Source organism: Lepidochelys kempii, chromosome 3 (assembly GCF_965140285.1).
Source record: "Lepidochelys kempii isolate rLepKem1 chromosome 3, rLepKem1.hap1, whole genome shotgun sequence".
Classification (NCBI taxonomy): domain Eukaryota; kingdom Metazoa; phylum Chordata; order Testudines; family Cheloniidae; genus Lepidochelys; species Lepidochelys kempii.
Window position 1 is genome coordinate 81,137,551 of NC_136382.1, and position 16,965 is coordinate 81,154,515.

A 16,965-nucleotide genomic window follows, 5' to 3' on the forward strand; every position below is an offset into this window, starting at 1 on the left:
CCCAGCATGCAACCAAGGAGATTCTGGTCTCAAGTCCATGGCAAAAAGCTGGCACTGATGCCAGAGCAGTAAAACCCATTTTGGGTCCTGCATAAGACAACCTCTGCACTGAGGCTGGGGTCTCTGCACCATCCATTAGCCCAGGCTATCCAGGCTGTAGGCACACTGAGACACTAGATGAGCCTAGTAGGAAATGAAGTCACCCTCATCCAAGACTTCTCGTGCACTCCCCAAAGGACACTGCTTTTCATGGCTCTTCTGCAGCTCAATGCCAGAGACAACATATCCCATAAGGGTACTGCACAGAGGTCCTCAAAGAAGAACAGATGCGTGCTTTTTCCTCAGGGAGGAGTCAAAGACACCAGAGTTCTTAGTTTCCCCATTTCTAAAGAAGAACAGAACAGAACTCCAGCACATTTCTGGGGACTGGAACAGTGCTGTTGCATCTGGGGCAACCTTTGAGACACTAGGGTTCTCCCACGGGAGAAAAACTTGAGGTTATGGTGGACATGGTTATGCTGAGGCAGCTATGGCAGCCATGAGACTCTTATGGAAAAATCCCATAGAATTTAAGGTGGGTGAAACCAAAAGGGTACTATAGAAATTGGTATGAAATTCTTTGGAAACTTGAGCAAGAATAATCTCCTTTCTATTAAGAGTTGTTAGATTCCGAGAGGATAGTTTATAGAAAGGACACAAAACTTACATTCTAAATGATGACTCAAAAATAGTTCCATTGAAAAGAAAAAGAGGGTGAGAAGGTGTCATAAATATAAAGGGAAGGGTAAACCCCTTTGAAATCCCTCCTGGCCAGGGGAAAGCTCCTCTCACCTGTAAAGGGTTAAGAAGCTAAAGGTAACCTCGCTGGCACCTGACCAAAATGACCAATGAGGAGACAAGATACTTTCAAAAGCTGGGAGGAGGGAGAGAAACAAAGGGTCTGTGTGTCTGTCTATATGCTGGTCTTTGTCGGGGATAGACCAGGAATGGAGTCTTAGAACTTTTAGTAAGTAATCTAGCTAGGTATGTGTTAGATTATGATTTCTTTAGATGGCTGAGAAAAGAATTGTGCTGAATAGAATAACTATTTCTGTCTGTGTATCTTTTTAGTAACTTAAGGTTTTGCCTAGAGGGGTTCTCTATGTTTTTGAATCTAATTACCCTGTAAGATATCTACCATCCTGATTTTACAGGGGGGATTTCTTTATTTCTATTTACTTCTATTTTTATTAAAAGTCTTCTTGTAAAAAACTGAATGCTTTTTCATTGTTCTCAGATCCAAGGATTTGGGTCTGTGGTCACCTATGCAAATTGGTGAGGCTTTTTATCCAACATTTCCCAGGAAAGGGGGGGTGCAAGTGTTGGGAGGATTGTTCATTGTTCTTAAGATCCAAGGGTCTGGGTCTGTAGTCACCTAGGCAAATTGGTGAGGCTTTTTACCAAACCTTGTCCAGGAAGTGGGGTGCAAGGTTTGGGGAAGTATTTTGGGGGGAAGGACGCGTCCAAACAGCTCTTCCCCAGTAACCAGTATTAGTTTGGTGGTGGTAGCGGCCAGTCCAAGGACAACGGGTGGAATATTTTGTACCTTGGGGAAGTTTTGACCTAAGCTGGTAAAGAGAAGCTTAGGAGGTTTTTCATGCAGGTCCCACATCTGTACCCTAGAGTTCAGAGTGGGGGAGGAACCTTGACAGAAGGCTACTGCAGCAGCATCAACGAGCCACTACTGAGAAGTAATAAATTTGTCAGGGGAAGGAATGGTTAGTATTGGTGGTGGTAAAAATACAGATTTACTTTGGTGCAATGGGATGAGAACCTGAGTGTGTATGAGGGTGTTTATGGTAAGAGTGGAGTAGTAGATTTTTTTCCGTAGATCTGGCAAGTTTCTTAGTTAAGACAACGTTGCAAATTTATCAAAGTGCGGGGGGAGGGGGGGCAAGAGGGGAACTATTTTCATTCACTGGAAAAACTTCTTAGTCAATCTTTTTCATAAGTTATCAAATCAAGCACCCTTCACTGAGGGATAGAGTTTTAAGTTAAAACCCCGAATGTTTGAATTAGAGTTCACGGATCCACTATGAAGAGATTTTTGTCAGAATTCCTGAAAGGTCTCATACTTCTAGGCTAAGGAACGTAAGTAATTTCAGACCAGAACATATCTAAGAAATTACAAACCTTGGAAAACAAGGTTTAGAATGAACGTGCCATTTCAATATCAACAGGGTGTTATTACATGATAAAACTAATAAACCTGCTGGCTATAATGCCTGTACTTCTGGTCTCTGAACTAAGAATGCTTTTAAAAAGACAATCGAATGCAAAGTGGCAGTGGCCACTAATTATATATTTACACTTGAAAGGGGTTATAGCAGTGGCACTGTAATTTTTTCTTAAGAAAAATCCACAAGTGAGCTTCATATATTGGTTAATAGTGAAGGACGAGCTATTTGCTCCAGTTGATATAGCGCAAAAGTTGCTCTACTAAGATTCCCCGTACAGAAGTACCCAGTATACTTCCATTTTCAACAACTTTAGTATTCCAATCTAAGTCTTTCTTCAGAGAATGCCAGTCATGACATATTGTGCTACAACTCTGATGCAGGCAAAAAAAGACTTACTTTCACATCCACCATTTTTTACCATAGGTCACCAAAGATGAAAGCCTAGTACCTAAGTAACTGTACCACCAAGCCACATCATTTATATCATTTACTGAAATGAATTTGTTGTCTAAAACAGGATTTTAATAGAACCATACCAAGAATATGCTTGTAGAATGACCTTGTGAAGTAAATGTTGACCAGCTGCCTGTGATTCAGAGCTAAACCCAAGATCTGTCCAGCAAATCGAAAGTAGTTCAAGTGATCAGGATTTACAGAAGAGTTGCTGTTTGGCTGGAAGGTTGTTCCTATGAAACAAAAGGGTGCTATTATATTTAGTCATAGTTTTAGCCTGTATCTTACAACTGCAGCCTATATAATTTTTACTGTAATTTGAATCTCTCAAATATATTCAACAGTTGCAATTTGTTCGTAGGACAACAAAAACAAAAACACACCCACACTACCCCCTTTTCAGAGCAATCTATTGTGACCAAAAGCAAAAAAAGCAAAAAGCAAAAAAACAGGATAAAACTTGTAATTACTGATTAAAACTGAAACTTTGATATTTCTTACTGCACATATATATTCTTAACATTTCAAACAAAAACAACATTTCCCAGGGCCAAAGTGTGTGTACCTTCTTCACCTCAATCTACTGAATTTACAAAAATTTGAATATTTTTCAGAAATATTTACATTCTTGCTGGTTTGGAGTTAAAGTATAAAGGCCATCTAGAGCGAATATAAAACACGCATAGCCAAAACTTGGGCACAACTTACAATAGGCAAGGTCTGACACTATGAAAAAGGAGGAGGAAATGTTCCTCTGTATAATTAAAATTTAATTATGTAATTTCAAGTTCTCAGTAACTTTCTACATAATAAAAAGTTGAAGCAAGTTCTCCAGACTTTTAGAATTAGCGTGCATTGTTCAATAGACTATAATTAGAGCCAAACAACTTGCTTAAGTGTAGCTGTACTTACCTGTGGTCTATTTCAAAGTTATTTTTCTTCTACCTAAGTAATCAGCTTGTTTGATTATCTGAAACACTGAAGTAAAAATTTGTTCTGGTTTTTGTGTGTGTTTGTTTTTAGCATATTCTAATTCATATTGTAATTTCTGTACTACATTCAGCAGGACTAAAGTGATTTAGGAAAGAAATGGGTTAAAATGGAATTTTAATAGACAATCAGGGATGACTCTGAATTATGCCCTCATCATAAGGGTAATAATGAGCTACTACATATAAGCCCCAATACCGACAATCCTTATGCACAGGCATCATTTTACTCACATAAGCAGTTCCATGGCTATTCACATGGCTAAAGTTCTGAACATACTTTAAGTGTTTGCAGGATTAAAGCCTAACAGCTCCTCTTCATCTATTAAAGCATGGTGACAGAAAGTTCAGTCTCTCTCACACACCCTCCTAAATCCTTTTTCCCAGCTTTCAGGATGCAACATTTGCTGGCTGGGTTCTCTTTGCAGTTTCCTAAGAAACTGGTAGAAGGAGTGAGACAGACAATCCCTACTGCTGAAGAAAGCTTTACAGCTAGAAGATCTGTTGGGTACCCAAGAGACAAGACGCTAGGCACTGAAGAGCAATTCCAGGGAGATGAATAGCTGTTTTTACTGCAGAAACCAGTTGTGGGGCTGATGTCAAGACGTGATGAAAAACTCCCCATATCCTGCCTGCATCAGCCCAGACATACAAGTAACTGCAAGGGGAAAGACTGCACCCTTTTGCTGCTGATGCATGAGGTATGTCTTCTTACTACCAAGAAAAAGACAGGAAGATTAAACTGGAAAGTCAAAAAGACCTAAAATAGAATTTCTCCACCCATGCCAAAGAAAGAGCAATACTGGCAAGTCAGTCAGCAACACTTCAACTAATAAAAGTTGCTTAGTTCTCAGTTGTAGTTAATGGACAGTGCACACTATTTCTTTAATAGCAAAGGATTTTTTCTGTTCTTTATATCTTAATTGATAACGGTTTACATTATGAATAATTTATCTGACCTTTTCCTTAGATTATGATCATTTGCTGAAGCAAAATGTAAAGTTAGAAGAACAAGAGATACCAACATACCATCAGCTGACTGGGTGAACAGTGCATAATCTGGATTAACTATCTCATTGGATAAGATATCAAACCATTCACGTACCACACCTTGACCCTACATGTCAAAAGGATAACAATACAGCACAAAGAAATTTAATTTTACAAATAGTTTAACAAAATGAGTAACCAAATATATTTCTTAAGCAAAAGTATAAGAGTATTGTTAAAATTTCATTTAGATTAAAATTTTAGTTAGAATTAGTATAAATGATTTATATGTATATCAAAAAATTGTTTATGAAGGTTTTACCCACCATGCCTTCTTCGCCATGGAATCGCACCGCAATCCCCTGCTTTAGCTTTGCACAATTTGCTTTAAACACAACTTCACAGCTACTCCTAAAAATAGAATCTAAATATGAAACACTAGTTAATTTTATATCTTAAAAGAAAATCACAAAAATATTACGCACTTTATACATGCACTCCTTCTCCTTGTAGTCTAATACCTCTGTGAACCAACAGGATGTCATTTTCATTGACTGGTCTGTGCACCATGTCTGAATCTGGCTGTCCAGAGTGCAAATGTTCATAGAACCACTCACAACGATCTTTAAAGGGCTACAAAACAAAACAGGTGAAAAATGCCCAATGTATTAGTCAATCATACTCAAGGCTAGTAATCAAAGCATTCTGTTAAATTCACTTTAAATATTAAGCTCCAGTAAGGGACTTCATTAAAGAGTAATTAGACATTTCAACAAGATTTCACAAAGGAACTAAAAGCAAAATCAAGCACTAATCCTGAGAAAAGAATATACAAACATTCTGTATAGCTCATTTTTGTATTTGGAAAAGACGACACTTAACAATTCAAGTGCTTATGTCCAGGCACTTTGAACATTAGATCTGTAATTGAATACATTTGCAACCAATTAGCTCACTTTTAAGTTCAATAATGAATTCTCACGAATAATGTTTTCTTTGAAACTATCCTCCACATGGTCTATTTAACATATTAACACAAGCATATGCTTCCATTCTTATTCCTCATTGATCCCCTATGCTAAAGAGGCCATAATCAATAGTACCAGACAATAATAGGACTTTACCGAATACGATGATGGAAGAGGTCTTCGGTAAAAGTGAGCAAATTCAGAATGGTTTTTGGTTGGTTGGTTTTTTTAAGTCAGTTATTTTCTTCAGCTTTGAGAGAAATTCAGTATGTCTGATTTGGTTTTGACCGAAGTTAGGCCCTGATCATACAACAAGTACAGCCATGTTTTTGTAACCAGTTCATGACACCCATGTGACCCAGTTATGTGTTTGTCTTTCAGTACATCACTTCTATCTCACAACCATAGTTAAAATACAATTATGCATGTGCACTTACTATGCTATCTGCATCAGTGCATTCTGGGAAATGTGGGCAGCTCTCTCACACATCTCAGCAGACAGAACGCTTAGAGAAAATGCCAGAAGCAGCATTGCGGGTTAAGTGTTCAGGCAAGGAGGACTGGCCTCACCAGTTACACCGTCAAGCTTTGAAGTCCTTTCCACACAGGACTTGGGGAGATGCACTGAAGATGCATTATTTGAGATGCACTGAAGAAGTGGGTTTTTTACCCACAAAAGCTTATGCTCAAATAAATCTGTTAGTCTTTAAGGTGCCTTGTTGTTTTTGTGGGTATAGACTAACACAGCTACCCCCTGATACTTGACAGGTTATCAACTGTGGCAGCTGACAGTGAACAGAGAGTTGTGGAGACAAATCATGTTTATGGCCAACCATGCTGCTAAGTGGTTACAAACTTATTTAAATTATGTAGCATAGACAGGGCCTTAATGTGAAACTGCTCTGGTTTTTAAGAAGCTGTTTGATGAAAGAGGTTTTCCTCATTTAGGGTACTGATTCTCTGTTTCCTCAATTTAATAAAGGAAAAAGTCTCATAGACCCACCTCCCCTCACAACACCCAAAACCCCCACTGTTGGATTCTCAGAATGTTTTATTGTAGAGTCCCCTGATACTCCAGAGACTATAATGAGAATTACTGACTCAGAAATTCAATATTTTAAATCCTTATTCATATGGTGTTTTGTCCACCATTGCAGGTTTATCTTAAAACTAAAAGTAGAAGCTGTTCTAAGATACAAACAAAAAACCAAATATAACTCTCAATAGAAAAGTCAACACTGTCATTAAAATGACAGCAACAATGAAAGGTATGATTTACAGTAATTCAAAGTACTTTTGTGACCTCTAATCCAATAGCAAATAAGAGCTATGGAAATGGAAACAGCCAGGATTCCCTAGAAATCTATACAAAATGACATTTTTCAGCAGATCTCACCAGAAAGGTAGTTCCATCTTGTTTGACTCATAAGATTCAAACAATTGTGGCGACTGTTAGGGATTTTGCTTAGAACAAAGCCTGACACGAGGTGTGTTCTCTCCCCACTGATCATCACTTGGGGGAAGCAGAACGTGCCTTTACTTGCTTCAGTGGATAGGATACCAGAATACGGGGCTTGGCTGGGTACAATATGGAATAGAATTGAAAATCATCTAGGGCACTGACAGCTAGCACACACCTCACACCCTACCCTGAAAAGTTAGTCACATGGCAATGGACGTGGGTTCATAAACTCTAAGTTCTTAAAATAATTTTTTTCCTTTGTGGACTATGGAGAAGAGGGGAATCCTCTCCAGACCTTTATAACTCTCAAAATACAGAATTTCTTTAAAGAGATTTTTGCTACTCAGGCAGCATGGCCCAGAGCTGGCCTCCATGCCTTCTTAGGATTTGAGCAAATCTTTAGAGAAACTTGTCTAAAGGACCAACAAAAATGGTTTCTTATCATAGGTCTTTCTAATGAGCAGGACTACAGAGAATATTAGGAAATCACCAGACTATCCCCAGGAGTAAAGGTGCTCTCTTGTGCAATTTGTTGAAGATTGAAAGAAACACAAAGTGCTGGCCACAAGCCACCCACCAGCAGTCCTAATGCAGACTTGGATAATGATCACATTGCAGCCGATGCTAACATGTATGGCCTTGTTTGCAGCAGTAATACACTGACTGTACTGGGTTTTGTTTCCTGCCCTTTTACTTAACTCACAGGAACACAAAAAAGAAAGAAAGCAATTGCAATAATACCCAAGTTTTTTAACCTCAGATGGCACGTGACAGGTGGTAGGAGGTATACTACAGAGAGTAAGAGTGTCCTGGCAACATATCTGACTGAAGTGAGCAGCCATAGCAGAATTATAAATTGAAGACTCAGACTAATCATTGCGCAGCTACAGGCCAGAAACAGTTGGTCACAATTGTCCTCAAAGTACTTCAGTTATATTTTAAGTGGAAAAGATAGCAGTTAAAAAGTTCACCCTGACAACTATCACAATCTATTTGTTTAAGCTCAAATACTAGAGGTAGTTAACCTCCACTGTTTAGAGTTAATCAGTACTTTATGGCTGTGCAAATGAAAAAAAAGAGTGTTGTATTGAAGATGTAAATAAGCAGTGCTTAACATTTACCTGTGCTTTTATGATGTGCATGAATCTTGACATCAGTTCAGGGCACTCAAGGAGAAAATGAAAGTGGTCAAAAATTATTTTGGGGTTTCTGAAAAAAAAAACGTTTTAGGTTGGAAGTTTACTAGTTGCTGGTGCACAGATCTAACCAAAGTCTCATGACAGAAATGAGCATACCTAAAAAGGTATTTTAAAAAGTCTAACAAACCAAAAATGATTACAGGATATTTTCAAGAAACAAGGTCATTGCATAAAGTGTGTTTTCCTGACTCATTTCGCGGGAGGCTTGCATTACCTCACCTCACCTAAAGAGGCTCTTCAGAGAGAGGACAAGGGAGTAGACGGAGCAATCCTCAGAGGAACTATGGGAGCAGCCAAGCATAAGGAGAAGACAAACTAGGCTACATGTTTCATTCAACATTCCTTTTGTGAGTAAACCAAACTCTTGGGAGATGGAGGGTAATTCTGACCGCTCGTGTGGGCTGTGTTTGGAGCAGCGTAGGAAATGGCACCTACTCACAGACCAATAGTTCTAGTTCTTTCTTGACAAGTTTTGGGATACGAAACATACAGAACAGTTGCTTACATACATATTCATTCAAGCCTCGTTCCTATAAACGCTTGTGGACATGCATCATTTATGCACAGGAGTACTTCCACAGAGTGCAATGGGCCTACTAATGTGCATAGTTAGATGTGTATGAATACATGCTAGATCAGGATTGTACCCAGCAACGAACACCTCTGAATCACAATTAAATATGAATTTGTAACTAACATTTTAGTCAAGTAAAAACAAACTTTTGAAGGCCTACCGGTTAACGAAGCACTTAAGAACATTGTCATGTTTGCAGACAAATTCTATAAAACGAGGTGATGTCATCCTGTAATACAAACAAAATATACTTAGTTGTAAATAATTTTTGTTCAATGAAAATAAAACAAATGGAGAATTTAAGATTATACAACAAACCTTGTAATTTTAAGTAAAAAAATCCTATGCAATCCCTGTATCATGTTGAGGTAAAGGATTTTTCAAGTATATAACTAACTAGATATACTATAAGATTAAACACCACCACTGTGGATGCAATGTAAAGCAATCAAGAAGGCAAGAAGAGTCAAAGAGTCATGCAGCCTGACTGGTAACTGCTCTCCTGGGCGTATGATTTATGTTACAGCCTAACTGATCACATGCTTTTTCTGCAGAATTTTTGCTTCTTTCACTATGCAGGTGGGAATACACGCTAAATTGTATCATCCAGTGCATACATCCTTTCTACTATAACGTTAAGAGCACCTAACATCTTGAGTTTATATCTAAATATACAGAGAATGTTAACATTACTATGTTTTTAGTGGAGCTTTTAACTGTTTAAGATAGATCTCAAAAGGTATTAACATCTGAAGATGAACTAAAACATTTAATACAAACACAGATACCAAAGGCTTGTCTACACATACAGAGCTGCAGCTGCACCACTGTAGCACTTAGTGGAGATGCTACCTACATCCCTGGTAGGTACTCTGCCTCCCTGAGAGGCGGTAGCTATGCTGACAGGAGAAGCCCTCCTGTTGACATAGCACTGTCTGCACTGGGAGTTAAGTTAGCATAACTGCGTCGCTCAGGGATGTGGATTTTCCAAACCCGTGAGCAATGTAGTTATAGAGACATAAGTCTGTAGTATCGACCAAGCCAAAAGACATTAATATGATCATGACCTTTCACCTGCCCACACCTGAACTCAGAAACCTGTATTTCTCCAGCAAGAGGTGATGACATAAAAGACCTCAAACATTTTAGGGAACTGCATCTTTTACACTGCTTTAGGCTTCTGATTTATCAGTTCTTGCAGGAGAACAGTTCTGGAACTTCCTCTTAACTGCCAAGACCTGAAGTTATTTTAAAATATATTAAATGCTTTTAAAAGTTTTTATGGTTTTAAGCCTACCCTATATCTACATCCAGTATTGTGCTAACCACTGAGTGGCTAAGAGTTTTGTGCAATCATTATAATCCTCACTTAGAGGGGGAACCCCATTTTTAACCTATTTTTCTAGTTTTCTTTAATCTATTTTCCAAAGTATACTCAATATTTAGAAAGAGTTGGAGACTGTAAAAGTTTGACTCCCTTCTCAACTTAAAAAAGAGGACATGTTGCCCGTGTCAAAAAACTTCCATCTACAACTGATCAGCCTTCAATTAATTTTGCTCTGTTGGGAATATCCTCTGGATTCTAATCTAATCTTGTAGAGTTAGACAAGAAGTTTTTTTTTTATTACTCCTACTGCTAAGTATATTTATGAAAGCAGAAACATTTTCTTTTAGATTTGAATTTGTGAAAGAAGTGTTGCATGGACAATACTATTCAATGAAATTCTAGCCTTAGTAAAACTGAGGGAGCAGCAATACAAGCTCTCTTACACTATCCCACTAATACCAACAGTGTTATGCTTCCAGGGCAAGTAGCATATTATCAAGGCAAGTTCAATCCTTTATGTCCAATAGATTAACAAGAAGAGTTCAGTTATAATGGAGACACTTGTCTACTAACTAGGTATTGGACTGCATCCAACGAAGTGGGTATTCACCCACAAAAGCTTATGCTCCAATACGCCTGTTAGTCTATAAGGTGCCACAGGACTCTTTGCCACTTTTATAGGTATTGGACTGAGACCACCAATCTATTTCACATGGGCCATTAGAACAGATGTCATAGGGTAACAGCTTTTTAGTGTCTGCTAACCTGGGACTGAATTCATAATGGGTGTGACCTAGAGATAAAGGTTTTGTACACCATTACAATTCTCTGCAACATCAAGTCAGATGAGTTCTGCCACCGGTGCTTATTTTTGCATGAATGACCGTTCTGATTTTTCTGACATCACAATTATAGTAGCAGTTATGAACATAATTATGTGAAACTAGGGAGGACTTCACATGTGGAATATAAAGTGGAAGTAGTTGAACCCTAGGAGATCACGTTTTCCCACAACTATCACATGTAATAAGACAAAAAAGGCATAAACTACTCAAGATACTCCATGTGAGCAGAATCGCACTGAGAATTTTCATGAGACAGCAGCAACACTAAGAAAAGGAAGGTAAGCTACATTGTTTAGAAGCGTTAGGAAAATAAAATACTTGAACAAATGAAAGAAGCACAGAGCAATCCCTTCATTGTCGTTAGTTTAATGTGTCAGTATTCATATTTTCACAAGAAATCAGACTAATTTTAAAAAATAAAATTTTAGATAATGAGCAGAATCCTCCTTACCCTTGAGGCATCTGACAGGAGCAGCACATATAAAACGCTTGAATGACAGCACTCAGCCTGTTTGCTGTCACTGAGATAACATCCTGGCAATCCGCACAAGCTTCCTGCTTCCTTGCAACATCATATGCTTTAGAATCCCCTGTGTCAGTAGATAGCTTTTCTCTGCTCTCAGTTCCTGCAGCATCAAAGGCAGGCTTAAGAGTATCATCCTGCTGATTTGGCCCTTTCTGCTTTAGTAAAATGGATGTAATGTTGGCAGAGTCTCTCTTGTTTTTCATCAATTCTGTAGCTATTAGAACTAGCCATTCATCTAATGAGTGCCAGAGTAATTCCAGCGGCTGCAACGCACAAGGAAATGACAAAAATGTAATTGGACATATTCGTGAATATTAGAAATAAGATCACACCATAAATAAAGACAAGTACAGCAGGACTTCCATGCAAATGGTGAAGCTGCTGAATTAAATTCTAATAAAGCTTATCTCATAGATGAGTCAAGTACTTGTTCAAGTAAAATCTTTTCACATATCCATACAATAATCTAAAAAACCTACATACAACCGTGGAGAAAGGAACAGGGGAGGGGAATCAAGTAGTAGATAAAGAAGAGATATATGATCACCTGGTGTTTTATACAACTTTAATTTATAACTCTCTCACACATGCATGCTGGTCCAGCAGTTGCTATGTACACACCACTGACCAGAAGTAGCACTATCCTAACTGCTAGGGTCAGGCAGTGAGACAGATGAAATTCAAGTCTTAACAATCCTGAGTATACTATTTGAAATGTTGGAAGTCTGAACAAGTCTGTTCTTTTTTATATCTAGATCAAGCAAGCTGCTCCAATCAGGTGGACCCTTGCACCTATACAGAGCCCCAGTTAAGTCAACAGGGCTCTATGCAAGCGCACACTAACCATCAACATACAGTTTGCCAGAGCAGGACCAAAATTAGTATTTTTATGAGTAGTTCTGCTAGTATCACCAACATCTCAGTTCATATGGCTAATATGATCATTTCACCAGCTAGAAATAAGTTTATTGGTATAATTATGGAAGTTTCCCCACTGCCCTTTAAAAACCAATCTCATTCACTATTTTGCAACCTGATTCATAGAGCAGTTTAATTTTTGTTGTTTTTTTTGGTTTTGGTTTTGTTTTTTTTACAGGACAAGATATTTAGTATCTATTTTGTTTAAGACCATAGCTCACTAGAGGTGTAACTGAAGAGTATGGATTAAGTAAGGCAGCTTTTGTATGCACCCACGTATTATCAGTTCATCCCCCATCTTAAAAGCATTATTGCAGAGGTACAGTAGAACCCCATTAATCTGGTCAAATTGGAACCGGAACCAGATCAGATAATCCAAATTCTGGAAAAAACAGAAAATGGGAAAATGTGATGCTGCAGCACCATCTAGTGGCCACAGGAGAGATTGCCCACTTCTGATCCTGGAGTCCTGGTTCATCTGGTAAAATGTGTAGAGCCTGTTAAGGGAGGGTCAGTAAACAGGGTTCTGCTGTGCTTGAGAAGTGGGATCTGGACCTCTCCCCTTATAACTTCAGTACTCTGTTCCTGCCACTGACTGATACCTGTTTTCTTTGCACCCATGCTGACAAAACAGCATACGGATGACACTTCTTAGGGGTCACATCAACTGAGTGCTTCAACATAGGAGTCATTTTTACCTCAATTATTTCTCACAAGAGATCAGAAGGTTAGCTTCCCTTCAAGGATGCATGACAGACTTTACCACAAAACAATGTAAGACTTAAATGTTTTAATTAAAAACAAGATTTACTGAATTACAGAAAAATCAGATTAAAAAGTAGCTGTATACATAACATATATACTCAGAAAGACAAATCTAGCCTTGCATTTCTAAAGCGTGCTTTCTCCTAAGTATTTCAGATGCTTATCAGACACCCTTCTTGATTTCTTAGGACTCCTGTTTTTAATTCTCTGTTCCATTATGCCCTTAAGGCATCAAATTGGTATTCCTGGAGGTCTGACCCAAAATTCATTCAGATTGTATTCAGAGCTGTGGTCGAGACAGTTTCAGTTCCTGTTTTCCTATTTCAACATTATAACTTACCAAATGTGAATCCGCCCCACCCACACACACTTCCAAAGCGGTCTACGTTTTATGCCAGCATTAATGACCATGCCTAAGCAGGATGACTTAGTTGAAGTGGTCACCAAGAAACCAACTTCATTGGCTTTTAAAAATGTAGACCTTACACTTCATTCTATAATGGTAAGAATTAATTTAATTCTATTCTATATCCAATATGAATAAGGAAAAAGTAACTGATCTCCATTTTCTCCTTGCGCAAGGGCCTGTACTTGACCTCTCAAGGCCCCTTCCAGTTTTATATTTCTATGATTCTAGCACCTATATCAAACATCCTTTGAGTCACATCATTTTTATTTTGTGTGTCCAGAAAGGCTACCGTTCAGTAACACATGGCACTACCCCTTCCCTTAAACCTATTCATGTTGCTCGTGCAGCACTTTCATTCTCTACTACAGTGGTTCTCAACCAGGGGTACGTGTACCATATTTCAATAATAGTGTACTGTGACACTTTTGTATTTCTATGTCGAATTTGTAAGCAAGTAGTTTAAGTGAGGTGAAACTTGCAGGTACGAAAGACAAATCAGACTCTTGAAAGGGGTACAGTAATCCAGAAAGGTTGAGAGCCACTTCTCTACTGACCTGGAATGCCAGAAATCAAACCCAGCTCTCATGCTGCAGTATACAGCAATACCTTCCAGTCAACTGACAAATGTTTTAGTTTTAACAAGTTTTAGAGCAGGGAACCACTAGTCCATAAAAGCGATAGCCATATGACAACAAAAAATCATAATTTGATTCTAGAAATGAGAGAATCAAATGTTACAGGCTTCTCTGATTAGGACAAGGAGATTATGCAAAGAGGTTCATTAGTACACTGTCATATTTAACAAAACTATCAGAAAAAAATCAAAGACTTCTTAAAAAAATCAGCAGAACAAGAGGATTAAAAACTTAATACAGGCACTGAAGCCTACAGAATACTAAGCCACAATTCAGACATAGCATGTCTAACATTTATTTGTCCCAGTGATCTCTTAGTGTATGTCTACACTACGGAATAAGGTCGAATTTATAGAAGTCGTTTTTTTAGAAATCGGTTTTATATATTCGAGTGTGTGTGTCCCCACAGAAAATGCTCTAAGTGCATTAACTCGGCGGAGTGCTTCCACAGTACCGAGGCAAGCGTCGACTTCCGGAGTGTTGCACTGTGGGTAGCTATCCCACAGTTCCCGCAGTCTCCGCTGCCCATTAGAATTCTGGGTTTAGATCCCAATGCCTGATGGGGCTAAAACATTGTCGCGGGTGGTTCTGGGTACATATCGTCAGGCCCCCCTTCCCTCCCTCCCTCCGTGAAAGCAAGGGCAGACAATCGTTTCGCGCCTTTTTTCCTAAGTTACCTGTGCAGATGCCATACCACGGCAAGCATGGAGCCCGCTCAGGTAACCGTCACCCTATGTCTCCTGGGTGCTGGCAGATGCGGTACTGCATTGCTACACAGTAGCAGCAACCCATTGCCTTGTGGCAGCAGACAGTGCAATATGACTGGTAGTAGTCATCATCATGTCCGAGGTGCTCCTGGCCACATCGGCCAGGAGCGCCTGGGCAGACACGGGCGCAGGGACTAAATTTGGAGTGACTTGACCAGGTCATGCTCTTTAGTCCTGCAGTCAGTCCTATTGAACTGTCTTATGGTGAGCAGGCAGGCGATATGGATTGCTAGCAGTCCCACTGTACCATCTTCTGCGGGCAGGCAAGAGATGTGGATGGCATGCAGTCCTTCTGCACCGTCTGCTGCCAGCCAAAGATGTAAAAGATAGATGGAGTGGATCAAAACAAAAAATAGACCAGATTTGTTTTGTACTCATTTGCTTCCCCCCATCCCCTGTCTAGGGGACTCATTCCTCTAGGTCACACTGCAGTCACTCACAGAGAAGGTACAGCGAGGTAAATCTAGCCATGTATCAATCAGAGGCCAGACTAACCTGCTTGTTCCAATAAGAACGATAACTTAGGTGCACCATTTCTTATTGGAACCCTCCATGAAGTCCTGCCTGAAATACTCCTTGATGTAAAGCCACCCCCTTTGTTGATTTTAGCTCCCTGAACCCAACCCTGTAAGTCATGTCGTCAGTCGCCCCTCCCTCCGTCAGAGCAAAGGCAGACAATTGTTCCACGCCTTTTTTCTGTGCGGACGCCATACCAAGGCAAGCATGGAGGCCGCTCAGCTCACTTTGGAAATTAGGAGCACATTAAACACCACACGCATTATCCAGCAGTATATGCAGCACCAGAATCTGGCAGAGCGATACCGGGAGAGGAGGCGACGTCAGCGCGGTCACATGAATGATCAGGACATGGACACAGATTTCTCTGAAAGCATGGGCCCTGCCAATGCATGCATCATGGTGCTAAAGGGGCAGGTTCATGCTGTGGAACGCCGATTCTGGGCTCAGGAAACAAGCACAGACTGGTGGGACCGAATAGTGTTGCGGGTCTGGGATGATTCCCAGTGGCTGCGAAACTTTCGCATGCATAAGGGCACTTTCATGGAACTTTGTGACTTGCTTTCCCCTGCCCTGAAGAGCATGAATACCAAGATGAGAGCAGCCCTCACAGTTGAGAAGCGAGTGGCGACAGCCCTGTGGAAGCTTGCAATGCCAGACAGCTACTGGTCAGTTGGGAATCAATTTGGAGTGGGCAAGTCTACTGTTGGGGCTGCTGTGATGCAAGTAGTCCACGCAATCAAAGATCTGCTGATATCAAGGGTAGTGACCCTGGGAAATGTGCAGGTCATAGTGGATGGCTTTGCTGCAATGGGATTCCCTAACTGTGGTGGGGCTATAGACGGAACCCATATCCCTATCTTGGCACCGGAGCACCAAGCTGGTGAGTACATAAACCGCAAGGGGTACTTTTCAATAGTGCTGCAAGCTCTGGTGGATCACAGAGGACGTTTCACCAACATCAACATGGGATGGCCGGGAAAGGTACATGACGCTCGCATCTTCAGGAACTCTGGTCTGTTTCAAAAGCTGCAGGAAGGGACTTTATTCCCAGACCAGAAAATAACCTTTGGGGACGTTGAAATGCCTATATGTATCCTTGGGGACCCAGCCTACCCCTTAATGCCATGGCTCATGAAGCCGTACACAGGCAGCCTGGACAGTAGTCAGGAGCTGTTCAACTACAGGCTGAGCAAGTACAAATTGGTGGTAGAATGTGCATTTGGATGTTTAAAGGCGCGCTGGCGCAATTTACTGACTCGCTTAGACCTCAGCGAAACCAATATTCCCACTGTTATTACTGCTTGCTGTGTGCTCCACAATATCTGTGAGAGTAAGGGGGAGACGTTTATGGCGGGGTGGGAGATTGAGGCAAATCGCCTGGCTGCTGGTTACGTGCAGCC

At 40.0% G+C, this 16,965-nt stretch overlaps 1 protein-coding gene across 5 annotated transcripts in view; it reads right to left on the minus strand.

Annotated features, from left to right (window-relative positions):
• The window catches only part of HACE1 (HECT domain and ankyrin repeat containing E3 ubiquitin protein ligase 1), a 91,803-nt gene that overhangs the window by 32,383 nt on the left and 42,455 nt on the right, over window positions 1–16,965 (minus strand). For all 5 annotated transcript variants that reach the window (XM_073336881.1, XM_073336880.2, XM_073336879.1 and 2 more), the window contains 7 exons: window positions 11,478–11,815; window positions 9,015–9,083; window positions 8,203–8,290; window positions 5,173–5,284; window positions 4,978–5,075; window positions 4,691–4,778; window positions 2,756–2,905 (listed from right to left, as the gene is read on the minus strand). In XM_073336881.1, coding sequence (XP_073192982.1) covers window positions 2,756–2,905; window positions 4,691–4,778; window positions 4,978–5,075; window positions 5,173–5,284; window positions 8,203–8,290; window positions 9,015–9,083; window positions 11,478–11,815 — 943 coding nt within the window. The remainder of the gene's footprint in view (window positions 1–2,755; window positions 2,906–4,690; window positions 4,779–4,977; window positions 5,076–5,172; window positions 5,285–8,202; window positions 8,291–9,014; window positions 9,084–11,477; window positions 11,816–16,965) is intronic.